Consider the following 27793-nt stretch of genomic DNA (forward strand, 5'->3'; position numbering starts at 1 on the left):
CCAGCAGTGGAATCAACCATCAACTGCTCCAGAGCATCCGGCCAGGAGCTGAGCCACATCCTGTGAGCAACTCCGTGCCCAGCGCTTGAGCTGAGGCTGGCTCACAACCCTCAAGCTTCAATGCTTGGTTTAATGGTGGGATGCTCCCCTGGGTTATACCTGGGGGTGGTGCAGGGACAGGTCCTGGCTCAGCCCCAGTTTAATGCTACACTTTCACCTCAGAGTGGCCAGAACAGAACCGCGTGCACAGAAAGAGCCAAAGAACATCCCTGACCTGCTCAGGCCATTGCGCCCCATGAACCACTGCCACGAGCTCGTTGTGGTTTCTTTATTCCAGCATCACTTCTGCATTCCTACTCGTGACAGGGAGTTGGGGAGCTCTGGCACGTGACACAGACTAAAAGGTTTCCTTTAAAATAGTTCTCTTTAAAAAGAAATAAAACCAACCAGAACAAGACAAACCTAAAGCCACAGCGGGGGGGACAGGACAGGCACCAGCCCCGGGTGTCCCTGGGGAAGCCAAGGCAGGCGAGGGCAGCCCACAGAGCACAGCCTGCCCTTTCCTTTGGGAAGCTCAGGATGGGGAAAGGCCCATGGCAGAGACTGAGCTGGGAGGCCACAGGAACACTGCACAGTGCCAGCCTGCTCCCGGCCAGCACGGGGGTGGGAACTGCATGGGAATGTTGGCAATGGGAATGCTGGAAGCTTCACACAGAGGCTTCACCTGCTCCCTGCACTGCACCCGCTGCAGCTGCCCTCACTCCTGCCACTCACACGTCCACACTGCTGATGTGCACAGACAGCACCACATGCACACAGAGCTGCCTGCAGGGCCATGGCTGCACCCACGGGCTGCCCCCCGGAACTGCTGGGAGCCACCACTCAGCCCCCCATTCCCAGCTGTGATGCCAGGGAGCAGCTCCCCCCCACCCCGGGCTGGCCACACTTTCCCATGCACACTGACAGGGCTGCACATGCACACAGTGCTCTGCAGGCTGCTGAACCCGGTGGTGGGACCAAGATCCTCCCCCAGCCCGTTCCTGCTGAATATCCTGCATTAAAAACATCCTACTGGGAAGTCCTGGAAAAGTTTGGAGTGGGGAATCCTCAAGGTGGAGCCAGGCCTCGGGCAGGAGGTGTGGAGCTGGGAAGAGGCAGGAGGTGCTCCTGTGAGGGGCTGTCGAGGGCTCCATGCTGGATCCAGACCCTGCAGGGAGGCTCCTGGACCAGCACCAGCCTCTGGTGCAGCACCAGCCCCGGAGCACTGGGGGGGCTCCCAGCTCAGTCCAGCCCCAGGTCCGAGTCGGACGAGGACCTGTCCTCAGCGGCGTCGCGCAGGGCGCTGTGCATGGGTGCCAGGCTGCCGCCGGGTGTGATGCCCATGGGCTGGATCACCTGCTCTCTGCAGCCAGGGACAGGGGAAAGGAAGCACCGGGCTGCAGCAGCCAGCATGGAAACGGACGTGGGCTACAGCAGAAACATGGGGCCTGCCCAAGGCAGCCCAGAACCACCCCAGGCCACCACCAAGAATCCCTTTTGAGAAGCAGGGGACAGCTCTGGCCATAAAGCCCCCAGCACGGTGAGGGGATGGCTGGGAGCACACGTGTTCCCTGCTCAGGGCCCTCAGAGCAGTCCCAGTGCTTGGAAGCACAGGCACATGGAGGGATTTCACAGTACAGCATTGTGCCAGGGGTGTGTGGGGCTGGGGATGCCTCCCTCTGCACCAGTGGGGCCCAGCTCAAGGAAGCATTTCCCCACGTATCTCCCGCTCCCCCTCACCTCCCTTCAGTCAGTGGTGGCCTTAGAAAGGCCTGTGGCAAATGCAGATCACAGCCACACGGGTGCTAATGCAGACACGAACAGACAGAGCTGTCTGGTACCTGGACAGTTTGTCAAACATGTTCACTAACTTCATGGCCTCATATTCCTTCTGCTCCTCAGTCATCCCTTCCATGGGGTTGGGCAGCTTCTCCTCGACTCGGCCCGTCACGGGGTTAATGCTGCAAGAAGAAGAGCAGGTTCAGGGCAGGGGAGGGGGAAAAGCAGAGCAGTGACCAAAGGGCTCTTTGAAGAGCTGGGTTCTACTGAGCAGAGGAGCACAGTGTCAAGACTGCCTGTAAGTGCTGCCAGTCCCCAGGGCTGGCACAGTGCAACGTGGTGCTTCTGCTTCCTGTGTCCTACACACAGTGCCTGTGGAAGGGCAGGACAAGGGAGATGGCAGAGAACAGATGAAGAGGGGGACAGAGCGGGAGTGGGAGGTGGTGTAGGAAAGGGGGGCTCTGGACAGGGAATAGGCTTCTTACTTGGGCTTTGCCTCTTTGTACTCCTCCGTGTCTGTGTCCTCATCTTCCGAGTACTCTCCCTCTTCCCGGCCCCCGGCCATGAGGCCTCGTGCTGCCAGCAGCCCCGCGGCATTCCCATAGCCCGTGTACTTCACAAACCGGGACACTGCGGGAGAGGGGAGACACCAACCCCCTGTGCTTCCCTCTGCTGGTGCCAATGGGGAGACACAAACCCCCTGTGCTTCCCTCTGCTGCTGTCAATGGGGAGACACCAGCCCCCTGTGCTTCCCTCTGCTGCTGTCAATGGGGAGACACCAACCCCCTGTGCTTCCCTCTGCTGCTGTCAATGGGGAAACACCAACCCCCTGTGCTTCCCTCTGCTGGTGTCAGTGGGGAGACACCAACCCCCTGTGCTTCCCTCTGCTGCTGTCAATGGGGAGACACCAACCCCCCTGTGCTTTCCTCCTGCTCCTGCCCATCTGCCCCTGTGTGTGCCCCAACAGCAAGACTGGAGCAGGGCCACGGAGACCTGGAGATGCCAACACTCCTTTGGGCTCTGCCATGGAACAGGCTCCCACTTTGCCCCAGGAAGGGCAGTACAACACCCATGGGTGAGAGTCTGAACAGGGTGGTGGGGTGCCCTCCAGCACAGCTCTTCACTCACCGCTGGCATGAGACACAGCAGCTCCTCCCCACAGCGCCCCGGGATGCTTTCCACTTCCTCCTACTCGGTGTACCCGGCCCACGGGAACAGAGGTTCCCACTGGATGCAGAGGGTCGCCCACCCCACGCTCCCTGTCCCAGGGCAGCCCCTGCCTGCGCTCACCGCTCTCCTTGCAGAGCACGAAGAGGAACTCTGCGGCGCAGTGCTTCACGTCCGTGTCGATGTGGGTCATGAGCCGCACCAGCTTGTTCCGCAGCGCGTTCCCCACCTCCGGCCGGTTCCTCACGTCCCGCAGCGGAGGCAGCACCTGTGGGGCCGTGGGGAAGGGGATCAGTGGGGCTGGAGCAGGTCAGGAGGGGACAACGCACGTGTGGTCAGCCCCAACGAGCAATGCACAGAGACGTGGACAAAACACTGCGGGTATCAAAGTCCTCAACCCCCCCAGACCAGAGCCCAGCAGAGACACGGGGCCCTGTTGGGAGGGTGGCAGTGACCAGGTGTGTTCCCTGGACCCTCTCTCCTGGGAGCAGCATCCCTCAGCTGGTGCCTGAGCCTCAGCGCACCTTGGCCTTCAGGAACTTCCTGGTCTGGCGGTGGACACGGGCGCTCTCCGTCAGCAGGTTCAGCACTGGGGTCAGGCTCTCCTTCAGCTTGTGTCCCTGCAGAGGCACCACAAAACCAGCACCACATGAGACACACTGAGCTCAGCCCCTCTGGCTTGCGGCAGAGAACGTGAGTGCAGACATCAGGGAAAGAGCTGGACATCAAAGCTCCCAGCCTCTGCCGCAGCAGTTTCAGTGCTCCACCACTCCCAAACCCACGGCTTTCTGAGCCCTGCTCCATAGCACAGCAGCTTCCAGCTGCTAGAAATACTTGTGGGGCATCCAGAGTGGAGAAGTGCAGTGGCAAAACGTGAAGGCCCTTTGGAAGGACTCCAGAGGCTGAAACCACAGCTGGCTTGAAACCAACACAAACCGAGGCTTCAGAAGCTGCTCACCAGGTCGCTACTGAGCTGAGTGAAACAGAACCCATTTCCCACCACGCAGCTAATCCCCTACTGCTCAACCAGCCTCACTGCCCCCAGCCCACCAACTGGTGACACAGCCACTTTGTCGGTCAACAGACACTGGTTTAGCCCCACCAGCCCCAAGTTTGGCCTCCGTTAAAAGCTGCCCCTTCCATAAAGGGCTGTCTCCAAGCCCCCCGTGTGCTGTGGGGCCTTCCCGGGCTGCAGGCAGGGTGCCCTACAGTGAGCTGCTGCAAGCGAGCAGGGAAGCAGCCTCACAACTCACCCTGTCCAGGCGGCGCTCCAGGAAGTCCAGCAGGATGCTGACCGCATCCATGTTGACACCCATGTACTCCAGGGAGCCGGGCCGCACTTTGGGGGTGAGGAGCACATCCAGACACTTGAGGGGCAGGTTGCCCAGCAGGTTAACCGTGTGGCTGGGCAAGGAAGGGAGGAGAGAACACAGTCATGGGGCTTTGCTCACGGAAGTCCCTCAGCTCTCCAGAGATGGAGGCTCATCGCTAACTTCCAGCGGTGAGGGGACCCTGAGATCCAAGCTGCCTCTGGACGGCACCCCAGGCTCCTCACACCACTGAGAGGGGATAAATTAAACTGCTTTTGGGGTCACAACTATGTTCTGGGAGTCTAAAGAGACTTTGCTGACAGCTGAGAAACCATGGATCCTGACACGGAGGCCAAGCAGGTCTTTCTCCAGGGCCTCCTGCTGTATCACTATCATTCCTTCTCACCCCAATAGCCATTCAGTGCGTTGCTTGGGATTCCTGACTGAGGGCAGTGTCACCAGCTCAGCGCTGACACCCCGGGCCAGGAGGCCAGGAATGCTCAGTGATGTGCCCCAGGCAACTCCTCAGCCTGGCTTAAGGGACTGACACACCACAGGCTCTAATCAAAGCACCAGATATCTGCCCTGGCAAAGGCCACAAGTGGTGGCACTTGAGCAGGTCGGAGGCAGGGGATGGAAGGGGATGGAACACAGTCCTCGGGCAGGCTGGGAGAACACAACACACTCCTCTTTGTGGTGGCAGCACAGACAAGGTGTCTGCAGGAAGGACAGGGCTAGTCCACCAGGCTGGACCAAAGGTACCCGCTCTGGTGTCTGACCTGCTCATCACAGTCACCTCAGCAATCGCCACACAAGCAGAGGATGCTAAAGCCAAAGTCAGGCAGGATCTGCCTTAGCAGACCTGTTGCTAGTGAGATGGTGACCAAGTGCTCTAACAGACCTGTGGAACTCCTCTGTCCTGTCCTCTCCATCAGCAGAGATCATGAGGCAGTGACGCAGGAGGGCCCCCAGGTGCCGGTACAAAGCAGCATCCTCCTGCCCCCAAACAGAGAATGGAAACTTGCATCAGGAAAGGGATCCTCCACATCCCAGAGCCTGCCCTGAGCCCACAGCCCCATCCAGCAGCCTGCAACTGACTGCAGGGTGGCTCAAGTGAAAGCAGCCTCCAGTTCTCCTCTCAGGACAATTCACAGATTCCCTGCTGCCCTATACCTTTCCCCTCGCTCTGGGACACTGAGCCAAAGGCTGGAAGTGGCCCCAAACCAGCCCCATGGGTTAGCCAGAGGTGTTCTCCATCACATCCTCCCTTGACCTGGTCCAGAAAGCGAAGGAGCACCAGGCCAGGCTCAGAAGTCAGTTACTGGGGTGTCTGCTCTGCCCTTGTGCAGTGAACAGTGTCATTAAGAAGGGAAACACCCAGCTTGTAAAGTGCAATGCTCTGGAAGTCTGACGTGTCACTAATGCACTGGACAGAGGCAGTGCCCAAGGGAGGAAGCTCTGACACACGAGGCTCCTGCCACCCCTCTGTGTCCCAGGGGCTGCACGAGGGCCAGTTTGTAACAGAGGACACGCAAGTGAGGAGAAAGGCAGCAGTGAAAGCCAGCCTGGAGACTGGCACGTGTACGGGGGAACACCAGGGACTTACCTCATCCACCTCCCTCTTGCTGGAGTCGAAGGTGATGTTGAAGAGCACTTTGAGGATCTCCATGGCGCGCTCCGTCTCCTGCCGAGGCAAAGGTGGGAGAAGCCCCTCCTCGGCGGCAACTTCGTAGGGGTCCATCCACTTCACACCCAGGGTGAGCTCCAGGGTATCCGCCATGAGGCTGACGCCCCGCAGCTCCTGGGCCAGCTGCTGGCGCGTGTCCACCCGCAGCGCCGTCAGCAGGAACAGCAGCCGCAGGTCGAAGAACTTCACCTCGTGGGGAAGGCTCCTCTCGTTGTAGAGCTTGATGCGCCCGGCCAGGCCCACCACGAGCCGCGCCTCGGCCGCCAGCGCCTGCGCCCGCGGGCTGCTGAACACCACGTTGCAGAGACACTTGAGGGACTCCAGGATCACGTCCAAGTCGGGGACCTCCCGGATGAGCTCCTCGGAGTAAGCGATGCCCGCGTGCCTGGAGAGGGTCCGCAGCCCGTCCTTGGTGGTGAAGGGCTCCAGGCAGGACTTGTCGCGGGACAGGATGCGGATGCTCTCCAGGCAGGTGACCTGGCAGGACGGCTGCAGCTCTCTCTCCAGGAACCTGATCAGCAGCTGGGCCATTTTCTGTGCCGTTGGGAACAAGGAACCAAGGAATGCCTCGTGCTCTGCCATTGACAGGGCTCCCCGCACCCTGTAACACTGCCCTGGGAGATAGGAGCATCATCTAGAGATGGGCCTGCTGACGGCGCTGGTTCAGGGGTGCACCCAGCAAGTGCTTGGCTCTGGCATCTGATCCTGGCCCAGTTCAAGCAAGAAACAAAGAGTGGCTGGGAGAGAGTATGAGATGTAAGGGGGGAGGATGAAGAGACAACTGCTACTACCCCATATTGCAGCCTCACCCAGGGTAATGGGGTTTACTTGACAGCTGCATTAAGCAAAGAGGACAGAGCAAAAGCATCCCTTAAGGCTTCACTAACAACCAACTCAACAGCAGCCCTCCGCTCCCACCCAGAGCCTTCAGGTTAGGGAGGCATCTGCTCTGGGTGCTCCAGAAACAGACTGACAAGGCTGAGAGATGCATCAGAAATTACCAAGGGAGGGGAATGGACCTAAGTGAGGTGAGAGCAGCACGTGATGCCCTCAGAAAGGAGGTGATAAGACCTCGGGAGATTCAAATAAGCATTATCTCAGTGCTGTCTGCAGACCTACTAGCCCAGATCCTCTGCAGGGACAGGCTGGCAGAGCTCCACTAACACGGATTCACAAGAGCAGAGAATCAAACCCTCGTGGGTAACAGCACCGTGCGTGCCAGCGAGCGAGGCACGAGGAGGAGCAAAGGGAACTCCACACACCGGGCACAGCCTGACCTGAGCCACGTGTAGCAACACTTCATGTTACACCAGGCACCCACTGCACTGACACCGACACCCTGGTGAGGTCAGGTCTCCCTGCATCTCTAACAACACCAGAGCATGTGTCTTTCCGTGCACAGCACTAGGGGGAACGAACTCAAGATCACAACAAGATTTGTCACTGCCTTAACACAGCCCCAGCTGGATGTGGTGATGATAAAAGGACCGAGGGAAGGAATGAATTTTAGACTCAGGTTAAAGAGATCTTGGAGAGTGTTCCCAAGGCTAAACCCTTCCAAGAACCGAGCACCAGGAGCTACATGGTGATGCTCCATCTGTGCTTCATGACTTACACCACAAAAGTGGAGCACCCCAAGGCTGTGTGACTGTGACTGTCCCTGCCCAAGCAGCCGGACAAGCAGGGCAGAGAGCTCAGATCCTGGGACATCTGGTCCTGTGCATCTGGCTGTACCTGGAAAAGCTGCACCCTGCATCAGCTGACAGAGGGGTCCTGTGCTCCACCCTGGCTGCATGGTCCATACTTGCTGTGCTAACACAGGCACTGGCACAACCAACCAATGGGCTGGACCAGATGGAAAATAATCCAGGCTCTGTCAGGAAAAACTGACTTATCGATGCAGAGAAGGCCATCAGCCATGTGCAGCCACACACAGGTCTGCCCTGGCAAGAGCAGAAATGAACAGGCAGGAGAGCTTCCTTCCACTGAGGGCCAGATTACAGCAGCTCAAAGCATCTGTTAATAGAGAGCCTCAGCCAAAGCCTGCAGCTGCCTCACATAACCCCTCTGGAGCCCTGCACGCTGCTGTGGCCTTGGCCTGGCAGAGCCATGCCACAGAGGATCACACCCATGGCTGGGACTGCATGTCTGCAGGACACAGAGGGCTTGCTGATGCTGGAAGGATGCTGACCTTCATCCTAAACCACCACCTACTGATGGGAACAGCCAGGCAGATGCTCTGAGCACCCCATTCCCTCACCAAGCTAATGAAAACACTCCTTTCTTTCCCCAAGGAGCTGCCAGCACCAAACCTGCTGCACAGGAGTACCAACAGCAGCACATTCACACACACAGCCAGAGGAAGACAGCAAAGCCTGTGCGCACCTTCCTCTCTTCCCGCTCCTCATCGTCAAAGGTGAAGCACTGAGATTTCTGTGGGGGAGAACAACACCATGGAAAACAAACAGCAGGTTAGAAACGCACAAACCCATGGCCCTGGGCAGGGCAGGTCTGAAACCAAACTGCCCCAAAGCAAGCACCCCCTCAAGAGCAGCCCCCAGCAGAGGCAGGGAATCAGTGCTCGGAGAACCTCCGTCTGTGAGACAGACGAGAACCAGATAGCCCAGGCACTGGAGGAAAGAGGATTCAGAAATCAGAATTCCAGCCTAGTTTGGCTTGGAAGGGACCCTAAAGCTCCTCCAGCTCCACCCCCTGCCACAGGCAGGGACCCCTTCCACTGGAGCAGCTTGCTCCAAGCCCCTGTGTCCAACCTGCCCTTGAACACTGCCAGGGATGGGGCAGCCACAGCTTCTCTGGGCACCCTGTGCCAGCGCCTCAGCACCCTCACAGGGAAGAGCTTCTTATCCCATAACAGCCACAGTTCTCTGCTCCGTGACACCACCGAGCTGTGCCTACACAATTCTCCCCTTGACATTTACTGTTCCTCCTCCTGACCAACAGAAAGCACTTCTTGTTACCTGCAAACAGACCCCTGGGGGGAGGTCCCATTCTTTAAGCACAAGAGACCTGATCTCTCCACCTCCAGCAGATCACTTTCCTTGACCAGCTCCCACCTTTGACTGACACCACTCATCCCTGTGGAGCTGCTCAGGGCAGGGATCACCACAACCAGGCATCCTCACGCCCTGCATTTATTCTCTCTTGAGGGATGGCAACTCCAGGGTATCCCATCCAGGGTCTCAAGGACCGAGCTCATCTCCCACTGTATTTACCACATTATATGAGCTGCCCATTGCCTTCCTCCAGCCCAGGACTGGCTGCTCGGGGCTTTGGAGATCCCAGGTGCCCCCTGACTCCCTCATTCCACAAGTGCAGTCTCTCCTGCCACCTTTTTAATGCGCTGCCAATTCCTGGCTGCTTAACAGCGGAAGATCCAGTGTGCAGCTTAACCGTGCCCCAGCACCAAGGTCCTAGGGATGGCTTTGGTCCTGCCAGCCTAGACCAAACCGTGGTGGATAACACAACACCAACAGGCTGCTGCAGAGCCTTCAGCCTTCACAGGGTGCCCTCTCCTGCTGCCCCTCACTCTGAGGAACTGGGGGTCCAGTCCTGGAGCTGATGTGCTCTGCAGGCAACCAGGGCACTTGTGCTCTCCCACTGCACCCTCTTGGCACGCTCCTGTAGCCCCATTCGTGTCTATTTTGCATACTTGTGGCTTTGCTTTAGCTGTAGTTTACTCCTGGCAATGACTGACTGAGCCTGCAACAGTGAATTCAAACGTATCCCACAAGGAGGGTGCAGCACCGTTGACTGCAGTAAAAATGAGGCAAGGAGATTGCTCAGTTCATCTGCAGCATCACAGCCCCCTCTGATTGCTCCCGACAGCCCAGCAGAACCACTGCCACCCTCACAGCTTCCTACACTGCAGCACCAGCAAAGGACAACAGAAAAACCCATATCTGGTACCTCAGGCTGGCCACACGCGGAACTCTGGCAGCACTTCCAGCTCCTCCAGCGTTACACCTGGAACAGGTGATGTTACTCCTATGGAGCAACATCCAGGAGGGACCTGCTCCTTCTCAGCCACATCTCCCCAGTTTCAAAGCTGGGAAGAGCCTCACTCTCCTCTTGCACACCCCTGCACAAGGCTCCCGGCTCTCCCCGCTGCTCCCCTCCTACTCGGGGTGGTGCAGGCTGAGTCAGGAGCTCTGCAGGGCCCCCCGCCCCGGTGGGAACCCTGAAGATTTCCCTGACAACCAGAGTCTATTTGTGATGGGATTTACCCCCACAGATCCCCCTGTGCCACTTTGAAGCTCAAAGTGCTTCCCCCTCTGCTTCCCTACTGTTCTTAGAACCACAGAATGGTTTGGGTTGGAAGGGACCTCAAAGCCCATCCAGCTCCAACCCCTGCCACGGGCAGGGACCCCTTCCACTGCAGCAGCTTCCTCCAAGCCCCTGTGTCCAGCCTGGCCTCGAACACTGCCAGGGATGGGGCAGTTTCCTGTTTTGATGTCCTCTACCCCCAGTTCAGAGCAGGCACCTGCACCCGGCTCCAGCAGCCCCATCCCTGCCCTCCTGTGATCTTTTACTTGCAAATCACAACAACCACTTCACCTGCAGCCTTCCCAGGCCCCAAAACTCATCTCAAAACCTTGCCTTAACATAAAGGCTTCTCCTGCTTGGTCTGCACCCAGATTTCCCTCCAGGTTTTACTTGATAGCTCAATAACAATAATTACAAGAATAACCCCTTTGCCCTTCTCCACCCTTTACTTGCAATACAGAAAGGAACCAAGAGAACGAGAGGCTGCTCAGCTGCTCCCCAACCAAACACCAGGCAACAGCCCATCCGCAGGGAAAACAGAAGCAGCCCGTCCATGTGCTGGCAGTAACACGCAGGCAGACGTGCTCCGCGGGGACCCATGGTCACAAACCCCACCGCAGGAGAGGCTGGGACCTCACTCACCTCCCGGTTGTAGACCTGAAGCACCTTGAGCACGGCGTCCTGCTCCCCGCTCTCCAGCGTGGCCACCACTGCCCTGAGCTCCATTATCTCCCTGGCTCAGCTCGGCTGGGCTCAGCTCAGCAGGAGGTGAACCGGGAGCTCCCCCGCTCCGGGTAACGGCAGCGCGGAAGGACCTGGATACACGGGAGCCGAGAGGAAGAAGGGTGGGGAAAGGACAAACGAGAGGGAAGCCGCAGGTGAGATTGCTCACGCTGCTGCATCCATACAGGCAGAGCAGATGGATAACCCAGGGCCACCAGCAGCCAGCTCCCTCCCTCACCCCTAATCCTCTTCTTTCTCTCTTTGCTTTTCAACGTTTAATGCATGCCCGGCCAGTAAAGCACCCGGGGAAAGCCTTTCCCCCCTCCCAGCCCGGGATTAACACAGAGCAGCTCCCTGAAATAGCTCTCTGCCCCCTCCTCCTCTGGCTGCCCTGATTCCTAGCGCTGCACAGGAGCAAGAACACAGTGCAACACCCAGCAGCATTCCCGTGGAGAGGAAAGGCGGGAGAGCATCCCCCGGCCCCAGGCAGGGCCACCTTGGAGGGTGGTGAACAGAAAGCCACGCTCCGGGCTTTGTGGCGGTCGATCCTGGGGCTCTGCTGCCTGGCACAGTCAGCGCAGGGACGGGCCGTGCGAGTGCATCAGGCACACGCTGGCAGAACACACGGACGGGGCCGGCCTTGGCAGCTCCTCTCTGTACCAGGGCCGTGCCTCACGATGGCCATGTCAACGAGCAGAGATGCACACACGAGGGGATTATTTTGGGCACAGCGCGAGCTCGGCAGCTCACAGAGCTCTGCAAGGCCACAGTGCGGGGAAGCAATCCCAGTGGTGGGAAATAAAGCGGCTCCGAGTACATCAGTGAGCGCAGAGAGACCCCATGGAGCCATGGACCGCGCTCTGCAGCACGGAGCCCCGGTCAGACCCCATGGAGCCATGGACCGCGCTCTGCAGCACGGAGCCCCGGTCAGACCCCATGGAGCCATGGACCGCGCTCTGCAGCACGGAGCCCCGGTCAGACCCCATGGAGCCATGGACAGCACTCTGCAGCACGGATCCGCGGTTAGACCCCACGGATCCCCGGTCAGACCCCATGGAGCCATGGACACCACTCTGCAGCACGGATCCGCGGTCAGACCCATGGAGCCCCGGTCAGACCCCATGGAGCCATGTACGCGCTCTGCAGCACAGACCCCCGGTCAGACCCCACTGCAGCACGGCAAGCACCGATCGCAGCTCCGGTTCTGCGCCGGGCCCAGCGCCGGGCTTTGGGGCGCCCATAGGGCCACCCCTCCTGGCCCACGCAGCCAGGGAGGGGCCTGGGCCAGAGCTGCGGGAAGCGGGGGTCCCTCGGGGGGCCCGGCCCGGAACTGCACCCGCGGAGGGGCTGAACCGGGCTCTGCGGTCAAGGCAGGAGCCGGGGCCGCCCTGGCCACGTCCCACCCCTCCCCGGCTGCCTCCCCCGCCTCGTTCCGCGCCTTCCCCGTTTCCCCCCCCCAGCGGCCGGGCCGGGCGCTGCCGGTACCTGCGGCTCGGAGGCCCTCGGAGCCAGGACCGACCCCCGGCGCTGGGGCCCTGCGGCCGCGGGCCGGGGAGGGGCGGAGGGGAGCGCCGTCACCTTCCTGCCGCCGCCCCGGCTCCCTGCCTCATTTCCCGGCCGCGCTGCCCCCGGCCCGCTCCGCTCCCGCCGCAGCGCCCGGAGCCGCGCAGAGCGGGCGGAGGGGGGCGGACATTTTGTGGGCCCGGCGCGGCTCCGCCCGGTGGGGCGGGACCAGCGGCAGCCATGGCGGAGTGGGGCCGAGGTGAGGCCGGGGGCGGCGGAGGGACTCTGCTGCTGCTGCCGCCGCCGCCGGGGAACGGGGGTCCCATGGGGGCGCGGGGGAGGGATCGAGGCCGGGGCCGGCCCCGCCGTCCTTCGGGAGCCGCTTCAGGCCGGGGCCCGGTTGGCGGGGGGAGCCCCGGAAGGGCCGAGGCGGGGAAGAGCCCCGGTGTGAGCGGCTTCAGCCTCCCCGCGCTGGGCACGGAGCCCCCGGCACTGCTGGAGCCGGGAGCTCGGGGCAGGGCGCTGCGGTTCTGCCCGTGTCCCTCTGGGGGAAGTTCGCGGTAGTTTGGGCAGAAGGAGCTGGGGATCGTCCCGTGGCAAAGCCGGGGGGGGCAGCGGTAACGGCCCCCGTGGCCAGCGGAGACCTCGGGGGGCGGGGGGGGCAGCGAGCGCGTCGGGAGAGCAAAGAGCCGGTGGGGCTCAGCCGCCTCCTCCCCGGCCCAGGTGCGAGCGCTGGGAGCGAGGATGTGCTGGACGCGGAGAACAAGCGCATGGCGGAGAGCCTGGCCGGCAAGGTCACCCGGCTCAAGGCGGTGAGTGCCCGAGGCCGGACGGCGCAGCCCCTGCCCCGCTGGCCTTGGGGTGCCGGCCCGCGTGTGTGATGGCCCCGAGCTGTTCCTTAACTTCCCCTTGCGAAACGCCGGGGGTATCTGCGAATCCGCGCTTCCCTGCCCAGCTTTAGAGACAGCATCCAGAGGGGATGGCGTGGGTGTCGCAGCACACAGTTTTAGGCACAGAGACCACATCAGAGCTGCACAGGGGTAGTAAAGCCCAGCTCCTCGAGGAAAAGGTCGCAGTAAACAGGCACGTAAAGCAGGTCTGAAAAATACGCCTTCTGTGTGGTGTTCTCAGAGCTGCTTTGCTCCTCCTAACATCAAGCGCTTTGATTTAGAGCTTAACAGAAGTCAATGACTCGCCTGGTAGAAGGGAAGACTCAGTCCCTGCTGTTGTGTCCCCATCTGTAAGTGCTCCTGCCCGATGTGACGGTTTTGGACAGCCCAGCTTTATTCTCAGAGCTGACAAAAGTTCAGCCACCCAAACCTGAATGAGAATCTTGTTTCCTGACGGAACAAGCCTCTGCGTGTAGGGGGGAGCTGAGGCTTGCTTTTCTGATGTGCATTTCAGTTTAACCAGCAGCACGTGTGTCCGGTTCTCTCTGCACTGAAAGTCGCTAATCCCTGTTTCATCCCTGTGTAGCTGGCGCTGGACATCGACAAAGATGCGGAGGAGCAGAACCGTTACCTGGATGGCATGGTAAGGAACCGGTGACGTGTAGAGAGCGGCCTGCGCCTGCTGGCTCTCAGTGAGCAGCAGCTCCAGGTTAACAGCAAAGGTAGATCCCAGCACTCCATTTGGCAAACCAGGAATGTAACTGAACCCGGTCCCAGTGGATTTCATGGTACAAAACCATCAGGCACTTCACTGCTGGCAGGGTCGCTTTGTCCAAGGGGCTGACGGGGTTGGTATCTAGCATCTGGATGGACTGATGTAGAAATACAGGTGGAGATCACCTCCTTCCCAGGGTTAAAGAGCTGCCTCCTGCAGCTGCTGCTGGGAAATGGGCCTGTTCCTCAGCTGCCCCTGTGATTTTGGTGCTGGTCAGGGCCCTGTTCTGTTTTCCTTCTGACACATGCCACCAGTGAAACCAAATTCCCTTCCCAGTTATCTGCCTCTTAAGCTCTGGTTGCTGATGGAAGATCCCAGTGCACTAGGGGCAGGCCAGGCTAGCACATCCTTGGAGCAGAGGGGTCATCTGCTGAGGCTTTTTAGGAGAAAGGCAGCTCATGAAGGAAGGGAATCCAGGCAGAGGTTTGAGTTGATCAGCACCATAACACTGGTGCTCAGAGCACCTTTTCTGCCTGAGCTGGACATGGAGAGCTGGTGTGTGGAAGCAAGAGAGCGGATAATTGTAGTGTTGAAACCAGCTGAGTCAAAGCTCAGCTTGTAGCTGTGTAATAGCAGCGTCTGCTGAGAGTGTTGGAGTGTCCGAAACGGATGTTTTCTCAGCCTGATAAGCAGGAGAATGGAGAATCAAAGTAAAAGGTGTCATGGCAAAAGACCTTAAAGGAGAAGTCTTTGACCAGCATGAAACTGTGCTGTTACAGAGGAGACTTCGAAGCATTTCAGGAGCAACACGAGCAGAAGCTCCGAGTAGTTTGTGGATAAGGAAAACCAGACCAAAAGTCAAAATGAAACTGCCCAAACTGCATTAGTTTGAGAGCTGTTTGCCCCCCTCTGGCAGAGCTGCATGTGAATGTCACCCCATGCTGAGGGGAGAATAGAATGATGGCAGGAGATCACGCCTTCTGGGCTTGGGAGCACAGCCTGGTGTGTGTGATGGCCCAGCTTCACCTAGGGAATGTCCTGCGTGGGTGAAGGCTTCACGTGCAGAGGTGCTGTTAACTCTGATCTGTTGCTGGTGTGTTTGTAAGCCTCCACCTGCCCGTCCTCTGTCCCCAGGACTCGGACCTGCTGAGTGTGACGGGGCTGCTGACGGGCAGCGTGAAGCGCTTCTCCAGCATGGCGCGCTCCGGCAGGGAGAACCGGCGGCTGCTCTGCTCCGTCTCAGCTGGGCTCATCCTGCTCTTCGTCATCCTCTACTACCTGGTGGCCAAAGCAGGGACTTGAGCTGCTCTGCGGGTTTCACAGGACAGCAAACACAGTGACTGACAGAACTGCTCATCTGGCTCTGCCCCGTGGTGGAGGCCTCCAGGTGTTCCAGACAGACCTTCCAAATAACCTCTGTCCACCGGCTTCTCCTCCTTGTTCTGCTGGTCTGAGACATCTCTATAAAATTATGTGGTTCTAAACAGGTTCTCATGTATAACACATCCCGAAGTTAAGTGCTGACACCTTTATCTCTTGCCTCGTTGGCCACGTCTCACAGCCTATTTTTAAAGGCTGCTTTTGTGTTACCTCCCTTTTTGATGCTGTGTACTAGGCTTGTGAGGAGATGTGGCTCCAGAGACTCACTGATACCCGTAACCCAGCTGAGGTTTGGAAGCTCTGGAGTTCAGGATGCTGATTGAGGAGGTCTGGAAGCATGAACGTGTGACAGACATTCCAGCGTCTCCACTCAGCTGATACCTGCTCTCCCCGTGGCCTATTGATAGCATTGGGGTCACTGGGTGAAATGAAGTGTGCTCTGCCTTGAAATGAAATTGGCAGATCTGCACCCTGATACTTCCCAATTGTTGCAGAGGAATAAAACTTCATTTGAATGTGAGCTCTGTCACCTTTATCCCCCTTCTGGGCAACACCAGGGATGAACCCTGCAAGAAAGGAGGGCTAGAGCCCATAAGCCACTTCCATTTGCCCACATACGGTATCTTCTAGTCCCTCCCACGCAGCTGGAAACACACTCCCTTAACTCTGAAATCAGTGTAAAGAGAACCTGATGGCAAAAGGTCCAGTTCAGTTCAGTTCTTGTGGTATTCCGGTACTGGAGCACTTTGGGAAGATGTACAGAGGCTGAGGTCAAGTGCAACTCCTGAACGGTGCCACTGGTGGAGGTCACGGAGGGATTGGGTCAGAGGGTGGCTTTGTTTCTGCTTTCACGGAGCAGGTACCCCTGGCTTTGCCTTTGCAGTGCTCCGGGAGCCTGCCTGCAGTGCTTGGGGCACATCCCTCCCGTCCTGTCCCAGAGCCATTACTCCCGCAGCAGGGCCGGTTTCCTCCCCGGAGGTGCTGCACGTGGCTCTGGGGATGCAGGAGCTGGGACCGCACCTTCCCATCACCCTCCCAGCCTTTCCTGGGCTGCTCTCTCACATCACAGCCCCAGCTGCGCTCTTCCATAGCTCAGTTACTTCACTTCGCTCTGTAACTGTCACGTGCTGTGCCTGTTGGGAGAAAGGATGTAAAATAAACCAGCCTCTGGTGCCTGTTGCAAGTGCTCCTGTCCCAGGCAGCTGAGCAGAGCTGCTGTGTCCCATCCTGACTGTTTCTGCACCCACTGCTCACGTGTGCTGGGTTTCCTTTGTGAAAGTCTCTGCTGAGCTGCTTCACTTCTCTTCCTGCACCAACCACCTGAAGCTCTGACGTTCCAGCCCTTCTCCTCCCCAGCAAGCCCATGTTCACCAGCGGGGGGTTCCTTTGGCCTCCCCTTGCACCCATTAGGAATTCCCTTGTCCTTGGACTGACCCAGCTCCAGATCCATAAGGGGACAGTGTTATCCTTCGTTCACCTGTACCAGGCTGTGTCCAGACACTGCCCTGGCTGGACTTGGGTGTCTTTTGGCTTCTACCTTTGGGAAGTGCACAGGGAAGGCCAGTAGAAAGGAGGCAGTGGTGACTTTGGTTCTTCCTCCTGCTTCTCTGGGGAGATGCGGCAACTCCCAGCTCTTTCCATTTGCTTTTACTGTTGTAAATAAAGCTCTGGCTTTAGAATCTTCAAGTGTTTCTCTCTTGTGCTCACGTTAGCAAGGCTGCGTGCCAAGATCAGATCCCTCAGGTGTTGTGCTGGAGCTGTAGAGAACCTGCTGCCTAAAAGCCCAATCTCAACATTATCCCAGGAAGTGGGAACTGCACCTCTTCAGGGAACTGCAGTGCAGGGACTGGAGCTTTTGTCTCTGATCCTTTGAATTCCTCTAGAAATCAATCCAAGGGTTTTTTTATGTATATGTAAAATTAACCTCAGGGGTTTTAAACTTGAAATGTCAGGTTAAGGTTCTTGAAGTTGTGCCCTCTCCAGTTCCCACCCCACTGCTGCCATGTGTTTGGATTCAGCCCCCATAGGACCCCATGGGCTCTGTGCCCTCTCCTCCTCCTCTTCCTGCTCCAGGCAATCCTCCAGGCTCCCCCTGCTTCTCCCAGGCTGCCCATGTCCTGCTGGGGTGGTGATTGGCATCATTGGGTGCCAGCCTGTGATCAGGTCAAAGGCTTCCCCATGCAGAGGGATCTGCAGGAGCACTGCCAAGCAGTGTGCTCCATCGGAGGGTTCCTCTCTGCGTGGGGCTCATTTGGGAACCAGCCACAGCCCCTGAACACAGCACCGGGAAGCTCTTGGGAAAGCTGGGTGAGGATGGGTAACCTCTGTGAGTGCTGCAGGAGAGCCCTGCACTGCAGTGAATGCCCTCAGGAAGCACAAAGTCAGAGAGAAGGAAGAACTGAGCATGTGGGTGAACCACAGCAGCAGCACGGAGGGACATGGGATCAACCACCCAACACATCAGCACGGGGGCTTCCTCATTCAGCCACCACCGACCCCTCAGGCCCCCTGGACATCTGCTCAGTTAATCTGTTCATCTTGGTTTAGGCTTCCTATAGCTCTAAAATGACAGTGCTTTCCTGCAGCATACAAATGTGAGCAGATCCTCCCCACACCCCCCCCAGCTAGAGGGGAATGTACAAAACATCGGGGTGTCTCTACTGAAGCTGTGAATGCTCCATCCCTGGCAGTGTTCAAGGCCAGGTTGGACAGAGCCTTGGGTGACCTGGTTTAGTGGGAGGTGTCCCTGCCCATGGCAGGGGGCTGGAACTGGATGATCTTAAGGTCCTTTCCAACCCAGACCATTCCCTGATTCTATTGAAGCTGTAAGAACCAAGAGCCAGAGCTCAGCAGTGAGCTGTTACCTGAGGGCGGCTTTGGAGAGGAGCAGCCCCAAATCGCTATGGCACAGGGGAGCGCATCCTTCCCTCGAGCACTCACAGTCAGCACCGGAGCTGGGGTGGGCCCCGTGCGACTGGGATGGCTGCAGCACACATGGACAGTCCTTCGGTAGCAATGAGAAAGGTGAAATACCGCCGGGAGCCGCTGCCTGCATCTGCGTGCTCCCAGTGCTGTGCTGGAAGGAGCAGGATGCGGGTCGCTGCCTCAGGGTGGGATCGCAGGTCCTGGGGAAGCTGCGGGCGCCTGGGGCTGGATCTGCATCACCTGGGAGGGGAAAAGGGACAAAACCCACCCAAAAGGTGACTGCGGGGCCTTGTCCTCAGCAAGGGCTGCCCGTTGTGAGCAGCTCTGGGTGCTCTTTGCTGTGCCCTGCTCTGTGTGCCCACCCCAGCCTGTTGGGAGCCCTGGGTCACCCCCGCGTCACCAGGGCCCTGCTTCTGGTCCTCCTTGGTGTTTCGCCCCTTGCTTGGGGGCTGTGAGGGCAGGGAAAGGAGCTTCGGGGGGATCAAACCCACCCCTGGGGGCGGGCAAGGCCGCTCGGGGCGCAGATGCTGATTTCAACCCAGAAACGGAGCCACGAGTCCCGCCACCGGGCAGGGCTCAGCCGGGGCTCCTGCTCCGGCCCCCGTGCCCCCCCCCCCCATGACACCCCCTCCCCAACCGCTGGGGGCGGCTCCGGGGCAGCCCCCGATGAGGAACCGGAGGGGGCCGGGGGAGCAGGGGCCGGGCGCGTCCCCGCAGGGTCCCCACCGCCCCGAGGGGAGCGCTCGCACGGACGCCGCCTGAGGGGCCGGGGCCGCCACCGCCGCTCACCCCTCGGGACCGGCGCCTCCTCCCGCGTCCTCACCCCCGGACACAGCGGGACGGGGCGGGATGGGGCGGCCGCGGCCCGGGGCCAGCGCTGGGACCGCCATGACGGGCACGGAGCCCGGTTGCCACGGCGACAGCGACGTCGCGGCGGAAGTGACGCTCGGGGGCCGGGCCGGAAGTGCGGGAAGCGGTGGCGCGATGGCGGAGCCGGAGGCGGCGGGGAGCGGCGGCGGGGGCAGCCCCGAGCCCGGCAGCGGTTCCGGTACCGGCGGGTGGCGGCGGCCCCATGGGCCCCTCCAGCGCTACTACGGCCCCTCCGCGGCAGAGGCGGCCGAGGCGGCCCCGGACCCCGCCGACATCAACGGGCCCCACTTCGACCCCGAGGTTTTCCTCACTAAGGTGACCTTTGAGCCCGCCGTGACAGCGCCCGGTCCCCGGGGACACCCCACGCAGCGGCACCCCCGGGGAGGGACCCTGTGGATCGCCTTCCACAGGGGCTGTAGATCACGGGTGGCTCCATGGGGGCAATATCGGGGTCCTGTGGGGCAGCTGGGGGGGGGGCAGGGGCAATCAGCACTCACTGGGGGCAGTTAGAGCTCCTGGGGGCAGATGAACATCCCAGGGGGACATTTGGGGATCTGGGGGTCTTGACAGCACTCCCTCGGTGGTAGTCAGGGCTCTGAAGGGGCAGCTGGCCATCCTGGGGGGGGGGGGGACCCGAGGGGCAGGTAGGGCCCCAGAGGGGCAGTCATAGGCTTATTGGGGTAAATCAAGGGCCTGGAAGGGGAAGTTGGTTGGGGGGCAGTGGGGGTGGGGGCAGTGAGCTGAGGGCAGCAGGGCTGGGAGCAGTGAGTTGGGGGCAGTGGGGCTGGGAGCAGGGGGTTGGGGGCAGTGGGGCTGGGAGCAGGGGGGCTGGGAGCAGTGAGTTGGGGGCAGTGGGGCTGGGAGCAGGGGGTTGGGGGCAGTGGGGCTGTGGGCAGTGGGGCTGTGGGCAGTGGGGCTGGGAGCAGTGAGCTGGGGGCAGTGGGGCTGGGAGCAGGGGGGTGGGGGCAGTGGGGCTGGGAGCAGGGGGCTGGGGGCAGTGGGGCTGGGAGCAGGGGGTTGGGGGCAGTGGGGCTGTGGGCAGTGGGGCTGGGAGCAGGGGGCTGGGGGCAGTGGCTCTGGCTGCAATGTGGTTGGGGTGTTCATGCCCCTGTCCCCCCCCCAGGTCCGCAGCGAGTGTCCCCTGGCGCAGCTGCTGGCGCGCGAGGCCGAGCTGGGCCGGGAGATCCGCGCCCTGGACAGCGACATGCAGACCCTGCTCTATGAGAACTACAACAAGTTCATCTCTGCCACCGGTGAGCACCCGGCGGGGGGCACGCGGGCACCGGGGGGGTCCCGGGCAGCCGAGGGACCCCACGTGTGGCTCCTGCTCCCCAGACACCATCCGGAAGATGAAGGTGGATTTCCGGCACATGGAGGCCGAGATGGACGACCTGGCAGCCAACATGGCCGCCATCAGCACATCCAGCGCCCGCGTCAGCGCCGCGCTGCAGGACCGGCACCGCCGTGGCGCGCAGCTCGCCGGTATGGCGGGGGGGGAGGCCCTGGGGAGGCCCTAGGGGCAGGGCTGGGCTCTTGGGGGCAGATGTAGGGGTCTGGGGGGCAGATCTTGGGGCGGAGGGGACCCTGGGGGCAAATCTTATAGGTAAGGGTAGATTGAAGGGGTTGGGGGAGACTTGGGGTAAAGATCTGGGGGTTATGGGGCAGAGGTGGAGGATAGATAATGGGGGGTGGGGGCTGAGGAGCCTATCCAGGGGGTGTAAGGGGCACAGATCTTGGGGTTATGGGGCAGGTTTGGGGCAGATAACGGGGTGTTGGGGGACCCTGGAGGGCAGATCTGAGGGGGTTGGGGCAGATCTGAGGGGGTTGGGGCAGATCTGAGGGGGTTGGGGCACATCTGAGGGGACTGGGGCAGATATGAGGGGGTTGGACGGCTCAGATTCAGGGGGTGGTGGGCAGATAACAGTGGGGGTGCTGAGGAGCACATCTGGGGGGTGGATGGACCCTGGCGGGGCAGGTCCAGCTCCAGGCCCTGGCCTATGGCCCGGTCCCTCTGGCCGCAGGGGTGCAGGCGCTGCTGCGGAAGCTGCAGTCCCTGGTGGAGGTGCCGGGGCGGCTGCGGCTCTGGGCAGCACCAGGGGCTGAGCCCGCCCGTGCTCTGCGCTGCCACGCGCGCGCCCGCGCCGTGCTCCGCCACTACCGGCATCTGCCCTCCTTCCGCGCCATCGAGGACGAGAGCCGCGCCATCATGGCCGAACTGGCCCAGCGCCTGCGTGCACGCCTCCGGTGAGCACCGGGGGGTCACTGCAGAGCCTGCTGGGGAGCAGCTGGGGGGGTCACTTCAGAGCCTGCTGGGGAGCAGCTGGGGGGGTCACTGCAGAGCCTGCTGGGAAGCAGCCTGGGGGGGGTCACTGCAGAGCCTGCTGGGGAACAGCTTGGGGGGGGGTCACTGCAGAGCCTGCTGGGGAACAGCTTGGGGGGGGGGTCACTGCAGAGCCTGCTGGGGAACAGCTTGGGGGGGGGTCACTGCAGAGCCTGCTGGGGAGCAGCTGGGGGGGGGTGTCACTGCAGAGCCTGCTGGGGAGCAGCTGGGGGGGTCACTGCAGAGCCTGCTGGGGAGCAGCTGGGGGGGTCACTGCAGAGCCTGCTGGGAAGCAACTGGGGGGGTCACTGCAGAGCCTGCTGGGGAACAGCTTGGGGGGGGGTCACTGCAGAGCCTGCTGGGGAACAGCCTGGGGGGGGGGGGGGGGTCACTACAGAGCCTGCTGGGGAACAGCTGGGGGGGGGGTCACTGCAGAGCCTGCTGGGGGGGGGGTCACTGCAGAGCCTGCTGGGGAACAGCCTGGGGGGGTCACTGCAGAGCCTGATGGGGAACAGCCTGGGGGGGTCACTGCAGAGCCTGATGGGGAACAGCCGGGGGGGGTCACTGCAGAGCCTGCTGGGGAGCAGCTGGGGGGGTCACTGCAGAGCCTGATGGGGAACAGCCTGGGGGGGGTCACTGCAGAGCCTGCTGGGGAGCAGCCAGGGGGGGTCACTGCAGAGCCTGCTGGGGAACAGCTGTGGGGGGGTCACTGCAGAGCCTGCTGGGGAACAGCCTGGGGGGGTCACTGCAGAGCCTGCTGGTGACAGCGCCAGGGAACAGCCTTGGGGGGGGGGGGTGTCACTCTGGAGACTAATGAGAGCCATTCCATGAACAGCCCCCTTTCGGGTATGGTGGTGGTTGTGGTGCGTTAACCCTGAAACGTACTGATAACAATTACAGCAGGACAGCTTTTCAAGGGATGGGAGTGTTAAATCTGAATCCTAATGACAACAGCCCCCGAGAAACATCCCAGAGAAGGGAACACTGGAGCATGTTGTTAGTGTGAGGAACCATCCCTGGAGGCATTCCAGGCCAGGCAACGTGATCTCATTGAACATGTCCCTGCTCATTGCAGGCGGTTGGACTTAGTCTGTGGTTCTACTCCATGATCCTATGATCCCTCATGCAGAGCATTCATAGAGTACGAGGTTCAGTCTGACCACTACTGGGGTTTTCTCATGTGTTCATGGCCAAGGCATAATTCTGGAACCTTCTGAGGGGGTTTGTTACTTCTGTAAGCCCTGAAACCTGCCGTGAGTTCTTTATTACTACACGCACTGCTGCCTCTGGAGCATTAGTGCCCCCCGCTTTGTTTCCTCATTAATTGCTGTTTACTCTGAAGCCTACCGATGGCTTCCGTTGCTGTTCCCTGTTTGCGGTGACCCGAACCCCGGAGCCTCCTGCCCCCGTAACCCCTCCTCTCGCCCGTCCCCAGGGATGAGACCTTGGACCCCAAGGAGCTCACCGAGTGCGTGGAGATGCTGCTGCAGCTGGAGGAGCCTCCCGAGGAGCTGTGTGAGGAGTTCCTGAGCCACGCGGGCGCCCGCCTGGAGGCCGAGCTGGCGACGCTGGAGGCCGAGCTGCCGCCACCCGGCCCCCCCGGCGCCGCGGCCACGCCGCCGCCCGCCTCCGACATCCTGGACTTCGTGGACCGGGGCAGCTCGGCCTTCGTGGGCAGCCTGTGCCTGCTGGCGGGCTCCTACCGCAGCCTCTTCGAGGGCCGGGCGGGCGCCGGGCCGGGCCGCCTGGAGGCCTTCGCGGCCGCGCTCACCGCGCGCTACTTCGAGCTGCTGGAGCGGCGCCTGGCGCTGGAGCGGGGCCTGGGGGACACGTCCCTGCTGGTGCGGGCGCTCGACCGCTTCCACCGCCGGCTCCGCGCGCTGCTGGAGCTGCTCCCCGCGGCCGGCGCCGAGGCGGGCGCCGCGTTGGTGGCGCGGGCGGCGCGGGAGCGCGTGGACCGGTACCTGCGGGCGCTGCAGACCTTCTTCATGGGCTGCCTCGGGGATGTGCGCCAGGCGCTGGCTGCCCCCCGGCCCCCCGGCAAGGAGGGGCCCGGCCTGCCCGACCTCCTGGCCACGCTGGCCGCCTCCGTGCTCAGCCAGCTCAAGGCCGTGCTGGCCTACGTGCAGCTCTTCACCGCCAAGGACGTCGCCTTCGCCAGCCTGCCCTACTTCAAGGTGAGCTCCGGGGGGGCACAGGGCAGGATGGGGCCTGCGTGAGGCAGAATCGGGGGGCTGTGGGCATCCTGGAGGCTGCCCCAGGCAGTTTCATACAATCCCAGACTGGTTTGGGTTGGGAGGGAACTTAAAGCTCATCCGGCTCCAACCCTGCCATGGGACACCTTCCGCTAGAGCAGCTTGCTCCAAGCCCCTGTGTCCAGCCTGGCCTTGGACACGACGCACTCATGGGGGGGTTAAAGGGGCACTTTATGGGTTTTGGGGCCGGGGGGGGTATTTTTGGGGTGTAACTGGGCCTTGTTGCAGGGGGAGTTCTGCGTGGAGGCTGTGCGGGAAGGGCTGGTGGTGGCCTTCGTGCGCTGGCTCTGCCGCACCGCCCGCGGCTTCGCTGATGGCCCAGCTGAGCGAGGGGCCCCCGCAGCACCCCCGGCCCTGCTGCTGCTCCTGGCCCGCCTCTGTCTGGACTACGAGGCCACCACCATCAGCTACATCCTGACTCTGACCGACGAGCAGTTCCCCCCCCAGGTGAGCCCCCAAAACTGCCCCAGTTGGCCCCAGAATGGCCTTAAGGGGACCCCAACTGTCCCCAGGATGCCGCAAAAGGGCTCCCCACTGCCACGTCACATCATCTATTCGGGACACAGTGGTGGTTACCATGTGGTGCACGGGGTTTTCCTTCCATCAGTGTCCCCGAAAACATCCCTGAGTGGACACTAAAGGGCCTGATTCTACCCCAGATGGCTCCAGGGGGGTCCCAGGTGGCCCTACATGCCTTCAAATACCCCTAAGTTGCTCTGTGGCATTGTGTCCACCCAGAGGGGGGTCCTGGGGACAATGGTGTGTGCGGAGATTATGGGGATCTTGCTTCTACCTCTGTGTGCTCAGAGGCATCTCTGGTGGACCCCAAAATGTCCTCAAGCCCTTCCCTGTGCCCTGCTGTTACCCCCATGTCCATCCAGGGTATGACCCTGGGGTACAGCACACATGACAGCTCCTTACCTGGGCCAGTGTCTCCCAGATGTCCCCAAGGGGATTCTGCACGTCCCAAAGCCCCCCGGATGCCCTGAAGATACAGGGATGGCAGCGATGCTGCTGCAGGTGGGGTGGCCTGGATTGCACCCCATGGGTCCCTGGTGTCCGTGTGCTGTGGAACAGCCGGAGGCTCAGGGGATATCCCCATGGCCCCGTGATGGGGACAGCGGGGAGGTGCGGGGCGCTCCTGCCCGTCCCCACATGTCCCACGTCCCCGCAGGACGGGGCGCGTGCGGTGACGCCGGGGCCGGTGCTGTGCGCGGAGGCGCGAGGCGCGGCGCAGCGGCTGCTGGATCACTACGTGCAGGCGCAGGGCGCGGCCCTGGCACAGATGCTGCGCAAGAGCGTGGAGACGCGCGACTGGCTGAGCACCGTGGAGCCCCGCAACGTGCGCGCCGTCATGAAGCGCGTGGTCGAGGACATCACCGCCATCGACGTCCAGGTTGGGCCCACACCGCGGCCCCGAGGGGGCTGAAGTCCCATGGGGGGGTCCCCGTGAGGTCCTCGAGGCTTCAGGAAGTCCTTGGAGCGTCTCCACAGGGCTCCATGAAATCCCTGGCAGTTACCAAGCAGGGGAGGCTGAGCTGAGCTCTTAGGCAGAAGCTCTTCCCTGGGAGGGTGCTGAGGCGCTGGCACAGGGTGCCCAGAGAAGCTGTGGCTGCCCCATCCCTGGCAGTGCTCAAGGCCAGGCTGGACACAGGGGCTTGGAGCAAGCTGCTCCAGTGGAAGGGGTTGGAGCTGGATGAGTTTAAGGTCCCTTCAACCCAAACTGTTCTGTGATTCCCAGAGGTTTCCAGGGGCAGCTGGGAGTACCAGGGCATCCGGGAGGCTGCTGTCTTGAGGGTCAATAGGGGATGCCCAAGGTCCCCTTGAGGATCCTTGGAAGGGTGTCAGAGGGTCTGGGGGATCCTGGCCAGCTTGGGGAGCACCGGGGGGTACTTGGGGTGGTTCAGGATGGCAGCGCTGAGGCTGAGCTGCTGCAGGTGGGGCAGCTCTTCGAGGAGGGCGTGCGGCGGGCGCAGAGCAGTGACTCCAGCCGAAGAGCCTTCTCTGTGTACAGCAGCTCGCGGGCCCCAGGGCGCTACGCCCCCAGCTACACCCCCAGGTCAGCACTGTGCCCCCCAGTACCCACCACAGCTTCCCCGTGACCCCCTTTGCATCCCCAAACTGCCCCTGTGTTCCCAGATGCTTCCCGTGTGTCCCCGTGCTCCCCCACCTGCCCCAGTATCCCCCAAAGATCACTGCCGTGTGCCCCACAATTGCCTCATCTCCCCATGTCCTGTTGCCATCCCCACATTCCCCAGTTGTCTCCACGTCCACCGCCCATCCTTGTGTTCCCCAAGCATCCCTTCTTCCTCCAACCATCTCCGTCTGCTTCCCCTGTCCGCTGACAACGCTGCGTCCCTGGCCCCACATCCCCTGGCTTTTTCAAGCACTCGACTGTCCCCGTGCCCCTGACTGTCCTGGTGTCACCACCCCCAGTGCCCCCATGGACACCCACCTGCTCAGCAACATCCAGAAGCTCTTCTCCGAGCGCATTGACATCTTCAGCCCCGTCGAGTTCAACAAGGTGAGGCTGCGGGAACATCCCCTTGTCCCCAGGGTCCCCTCCGGTCCCGATGCCCCCACAGTCCCCAACCTCCCCACCTCCTGCCTGCCACGTACCCCACGGCACTGGTGACTGGGATGGGAGCTTCCTAGGAGCCGATGGTCTGGAGAGGGGTGTCCCCACGTCCCCGTGCTGCCGAGGCCTGGGGGTTGGTGACCTGTGGCCAGCGCCGTGGCACGGTCCCCGCTGTCCCCGCGCACAGGTGTCGGTGCTGACAGGGATCATCAAGATCAGCCTGAAGACGCTGCTGGAGTGCGTGCGGCTGCGCACGCTGGGCCGCTTCGGGCTGCAGCAGGTGCAGGTGGACGGGCACTACCTGCAGCTCTACCTGTGGCGCTTCGCCGCCGACGAGCGCGTGGTGCAGGGGCTGCTGGACGAGGTGGCCGCCAGCGCCGCGCACCGGTGCCTCGACCCCGTGCCCATGGAGCACAGCGTTGTCGAGCTCATCTGCGAGCGCGGGTAGGGCACGGGGACGTGGCAGCACGTGGGGGGTGATGTGCAGGACGTGGCAGCACGTGGGGGGTGATGTGCAGGACGTGGCAGCACATGGGGGGTGATGTGCAGGACATGGCAGCACATGGGGGGTGATGTGCAGGACTTGGCAGCACATGGGGGGTGATGTGCAGGACATGGCAGCACATGGGGGGTGATGTGCAGGACATGGCAGCACATGGGGGGTGATGTGCAGGACGTGGCAGCACATGGGGGGTGATGTGCAGGACTTGGCAGCACATGGGGGGTGATGTGCAGGACGTGGCAGCACATGGGGGGTGATGTGCAGGACGTGGCAGCACATGGGGGGTGATGTGCAGGACGTGGCAGCACGTGGGGGGTGATGTGCAGGACGTGGCAGCACGTGGGGGGTGATGTGCAGGACGTGGCAGCACATGGGGGGTGATGTGCAGGACTTGGCAGCACATGGGGGGTGATGTGCAGGACATGGCAGCACATGGGGGGGTGATGAGCAGGACATGGCAGCACATGGGGGGGTGATGAGCAGGACATGGCAGCACATGGGAGGACATGGGGGGTGATGTGCAGGACATGGCAGCACACAGCAATGCAGGACATCTTTGTCACCATGGGGATGTGTCTATGAGGGGACACATCTTGGGTCTTGCTGCATAGCCAGGGAGGGGTCCGTACCCTGTGACTCCCCACACGTCCTGGGACACTCTTTGTGTCTTCCCCACACAGCAGCACATGAGGACAGCCCCTATACCCACCCCTGGCAATGTGCAGGGACACCCCCTGTCCCCACACAGGTCTCCCCATGTCAAAGACAGCCCCAGCCCTGATAACACCCCACGTTGTCCCCTCACGCCAGTGACACTCAACATGTGGTGACATCCCCTTGTGCCTGGGAACACGCTGGGCGCAGTG

At 61.5% G+C, this 27793-nt stretch overlaps 3 protein-coding genes across 3 annotated transcripts; 2 read left to right on the plus strand and 1 right to left on the minus strand.

Annotated features, from left to right (window-relative positions):
• Positions 1 to 1009: 1009 nt before the first annotated feature.
• Positions 1010 to 11092, minus strand: RIC8A (RIC8 guanine nucleotide exchange factor A). The gene is made up of 10 exons (XM_061451002.1): positions 10909 to 11092; positions 8368 to 8415; positions 5902 to 6516; positions 5197 to 5291; positions 4239 to 4389; positions 3510 to 3605; positions 3109 to 3253; positions 2304 to 2448; positions 1881 to 2000; positions 1010 to 1402 (listed from the first exon to the last, which is right to left on the minus strand). Exons 1-10 carry the CDS (start codon positions 10990 to 10992, stop codon positions 1282 to 1284), a joined length of 1620 nt encoding a protein of 539 aa, XP_061306986.1. The 5' UTR covers positions 10993 to 11092; the 3' UTR covers positions 1010 to 1281.
• Positions 11093 to 12638: 1546 nt separating this feature from the next.
• On the plus strand, positions 12639 to 15584 carry BET1L (Bet1 golgi vesicular membrane trafficking protein like). The gene is made up of 4 exons (XM_061450993.1): positions 12639 to 12751; positions 13216 to 13304; positions 13969 to 14025; positions 15232 to 15584. The coding sequence occupies exons 1-4, from the start codon at positions 12733 to 12735 to the stop codon at positions 15397 to 15399; spliced, it is 333 nt and encodes a 110-aa protein (XP_061306977.1). The 5' UTR covers positions 12639 to 12732; the 3' UTR covers positions 15400 to 15584.
• Positions 15585 to 19348: 3764 nt separating this feature from the next.
• Positions 19349 to 26900, plus strand: VPS51 (VPS51 subunit of GARP complex). The gene is made up of 10 exons (XM_061450994.1): positions 19349 to 19587; positions 20396 to 20525; positions 20608 to 20754; positions 21294 to 21516; positions 23028 to 23769; positions 24076 to 24294; positions 25022 to 25243; positions 25785 to 25906; positions 26284 to 26371; positions 26613 to 26900. Exons 1-10 carry the CDS (start codon positions 19387 to 19389, stop codon positions 26871 to 26873), a joined length of 2355 nt encoding a protein of 784 aa, XP_061306978.1. The 5' UTR covers positions 19349 to 19386; the 3' UTR covers positions 26874 to 26900.
• Positions 26901 to 27793: the final 893 nt, after the last annotated feature.

This window comes from Pezoporus flaviventris, unplaced genomic scaffold (assembly GCF_033815535.1).
Source record: "Pezoporus flaviventris isolate CSIRO_AGI_PZ_B2104156 unplaced genomic scaffold, CSIRO_AGI_Pfla_v1 ptg000012l, whole genome shotgun sequence".
Classification (NCBI taxonomy): domain Eukaryota; kingdom Metazoa; phylum Chordata; class Aves; order Psittaciformes; family Psittacidae; genus Pezoporus; species Pezoporus flaviventris.

Coding starts and splice junctions, on each gene's coding strand:
- BET1L (XM_061450993.1), top strand. Junction 13,305..13,968: donor AGGTCACCCGGCTCAAGGCG/GTGAGTGCCCGA, acceptor ATCCCTGTGTAG/CTGGCGCTGGACATCGACAA. Junction 14,026..15,231: donor ACCGTTACCTGGATGGCATG/GTAAGGAACCGG, acceptor CTCTGTCCCCAG/GACTCGGACCTGCTGAGTGT.
- RIC8A (XM_061451002.1), bottom strand. CDS start 10,992: ATGGAGCTCAGGGCAGTGGTGGCCACGCTGGAGAGCGGGGAGCAGGAC. Junction 8,416..10,908: donor TTCAGGTCTACAACCGGGAG/GTGAGTGAGGTC, acceptor TCTCCCCCACAG/AAATCTCAGTGCTTCACCTT. Junction 2,001..2,303: donor TACAAAGAGGCAAAGCCCAA/GTAAGAAGCCTA, acceptor TTCTTCTTGCAG/CATTAACCCCGTGACGGGCC.
- VPS51 (XM_061450994.1), top strand. CDS start 19,387: ATGGCGGAGCCGGAGGCGGCGGGGAGCGGCGGCGGGGGCAGCCCCGAG. Junction 24,295..25,021: donor ACGAGCAGTTCCCCCCCCAG/GTGAGCCCCCAA, acceptor ACGTCCCCGCAG/GACGGGGCGCGTGCGGTGAC. Junction 25,244..25,784: donor TCACCGCCATCGACGTCCAG/GTTGGGCCCACA, acceptor GAGCTGCTGCAG/GTGGGGCAGCTCTTCGAGGA.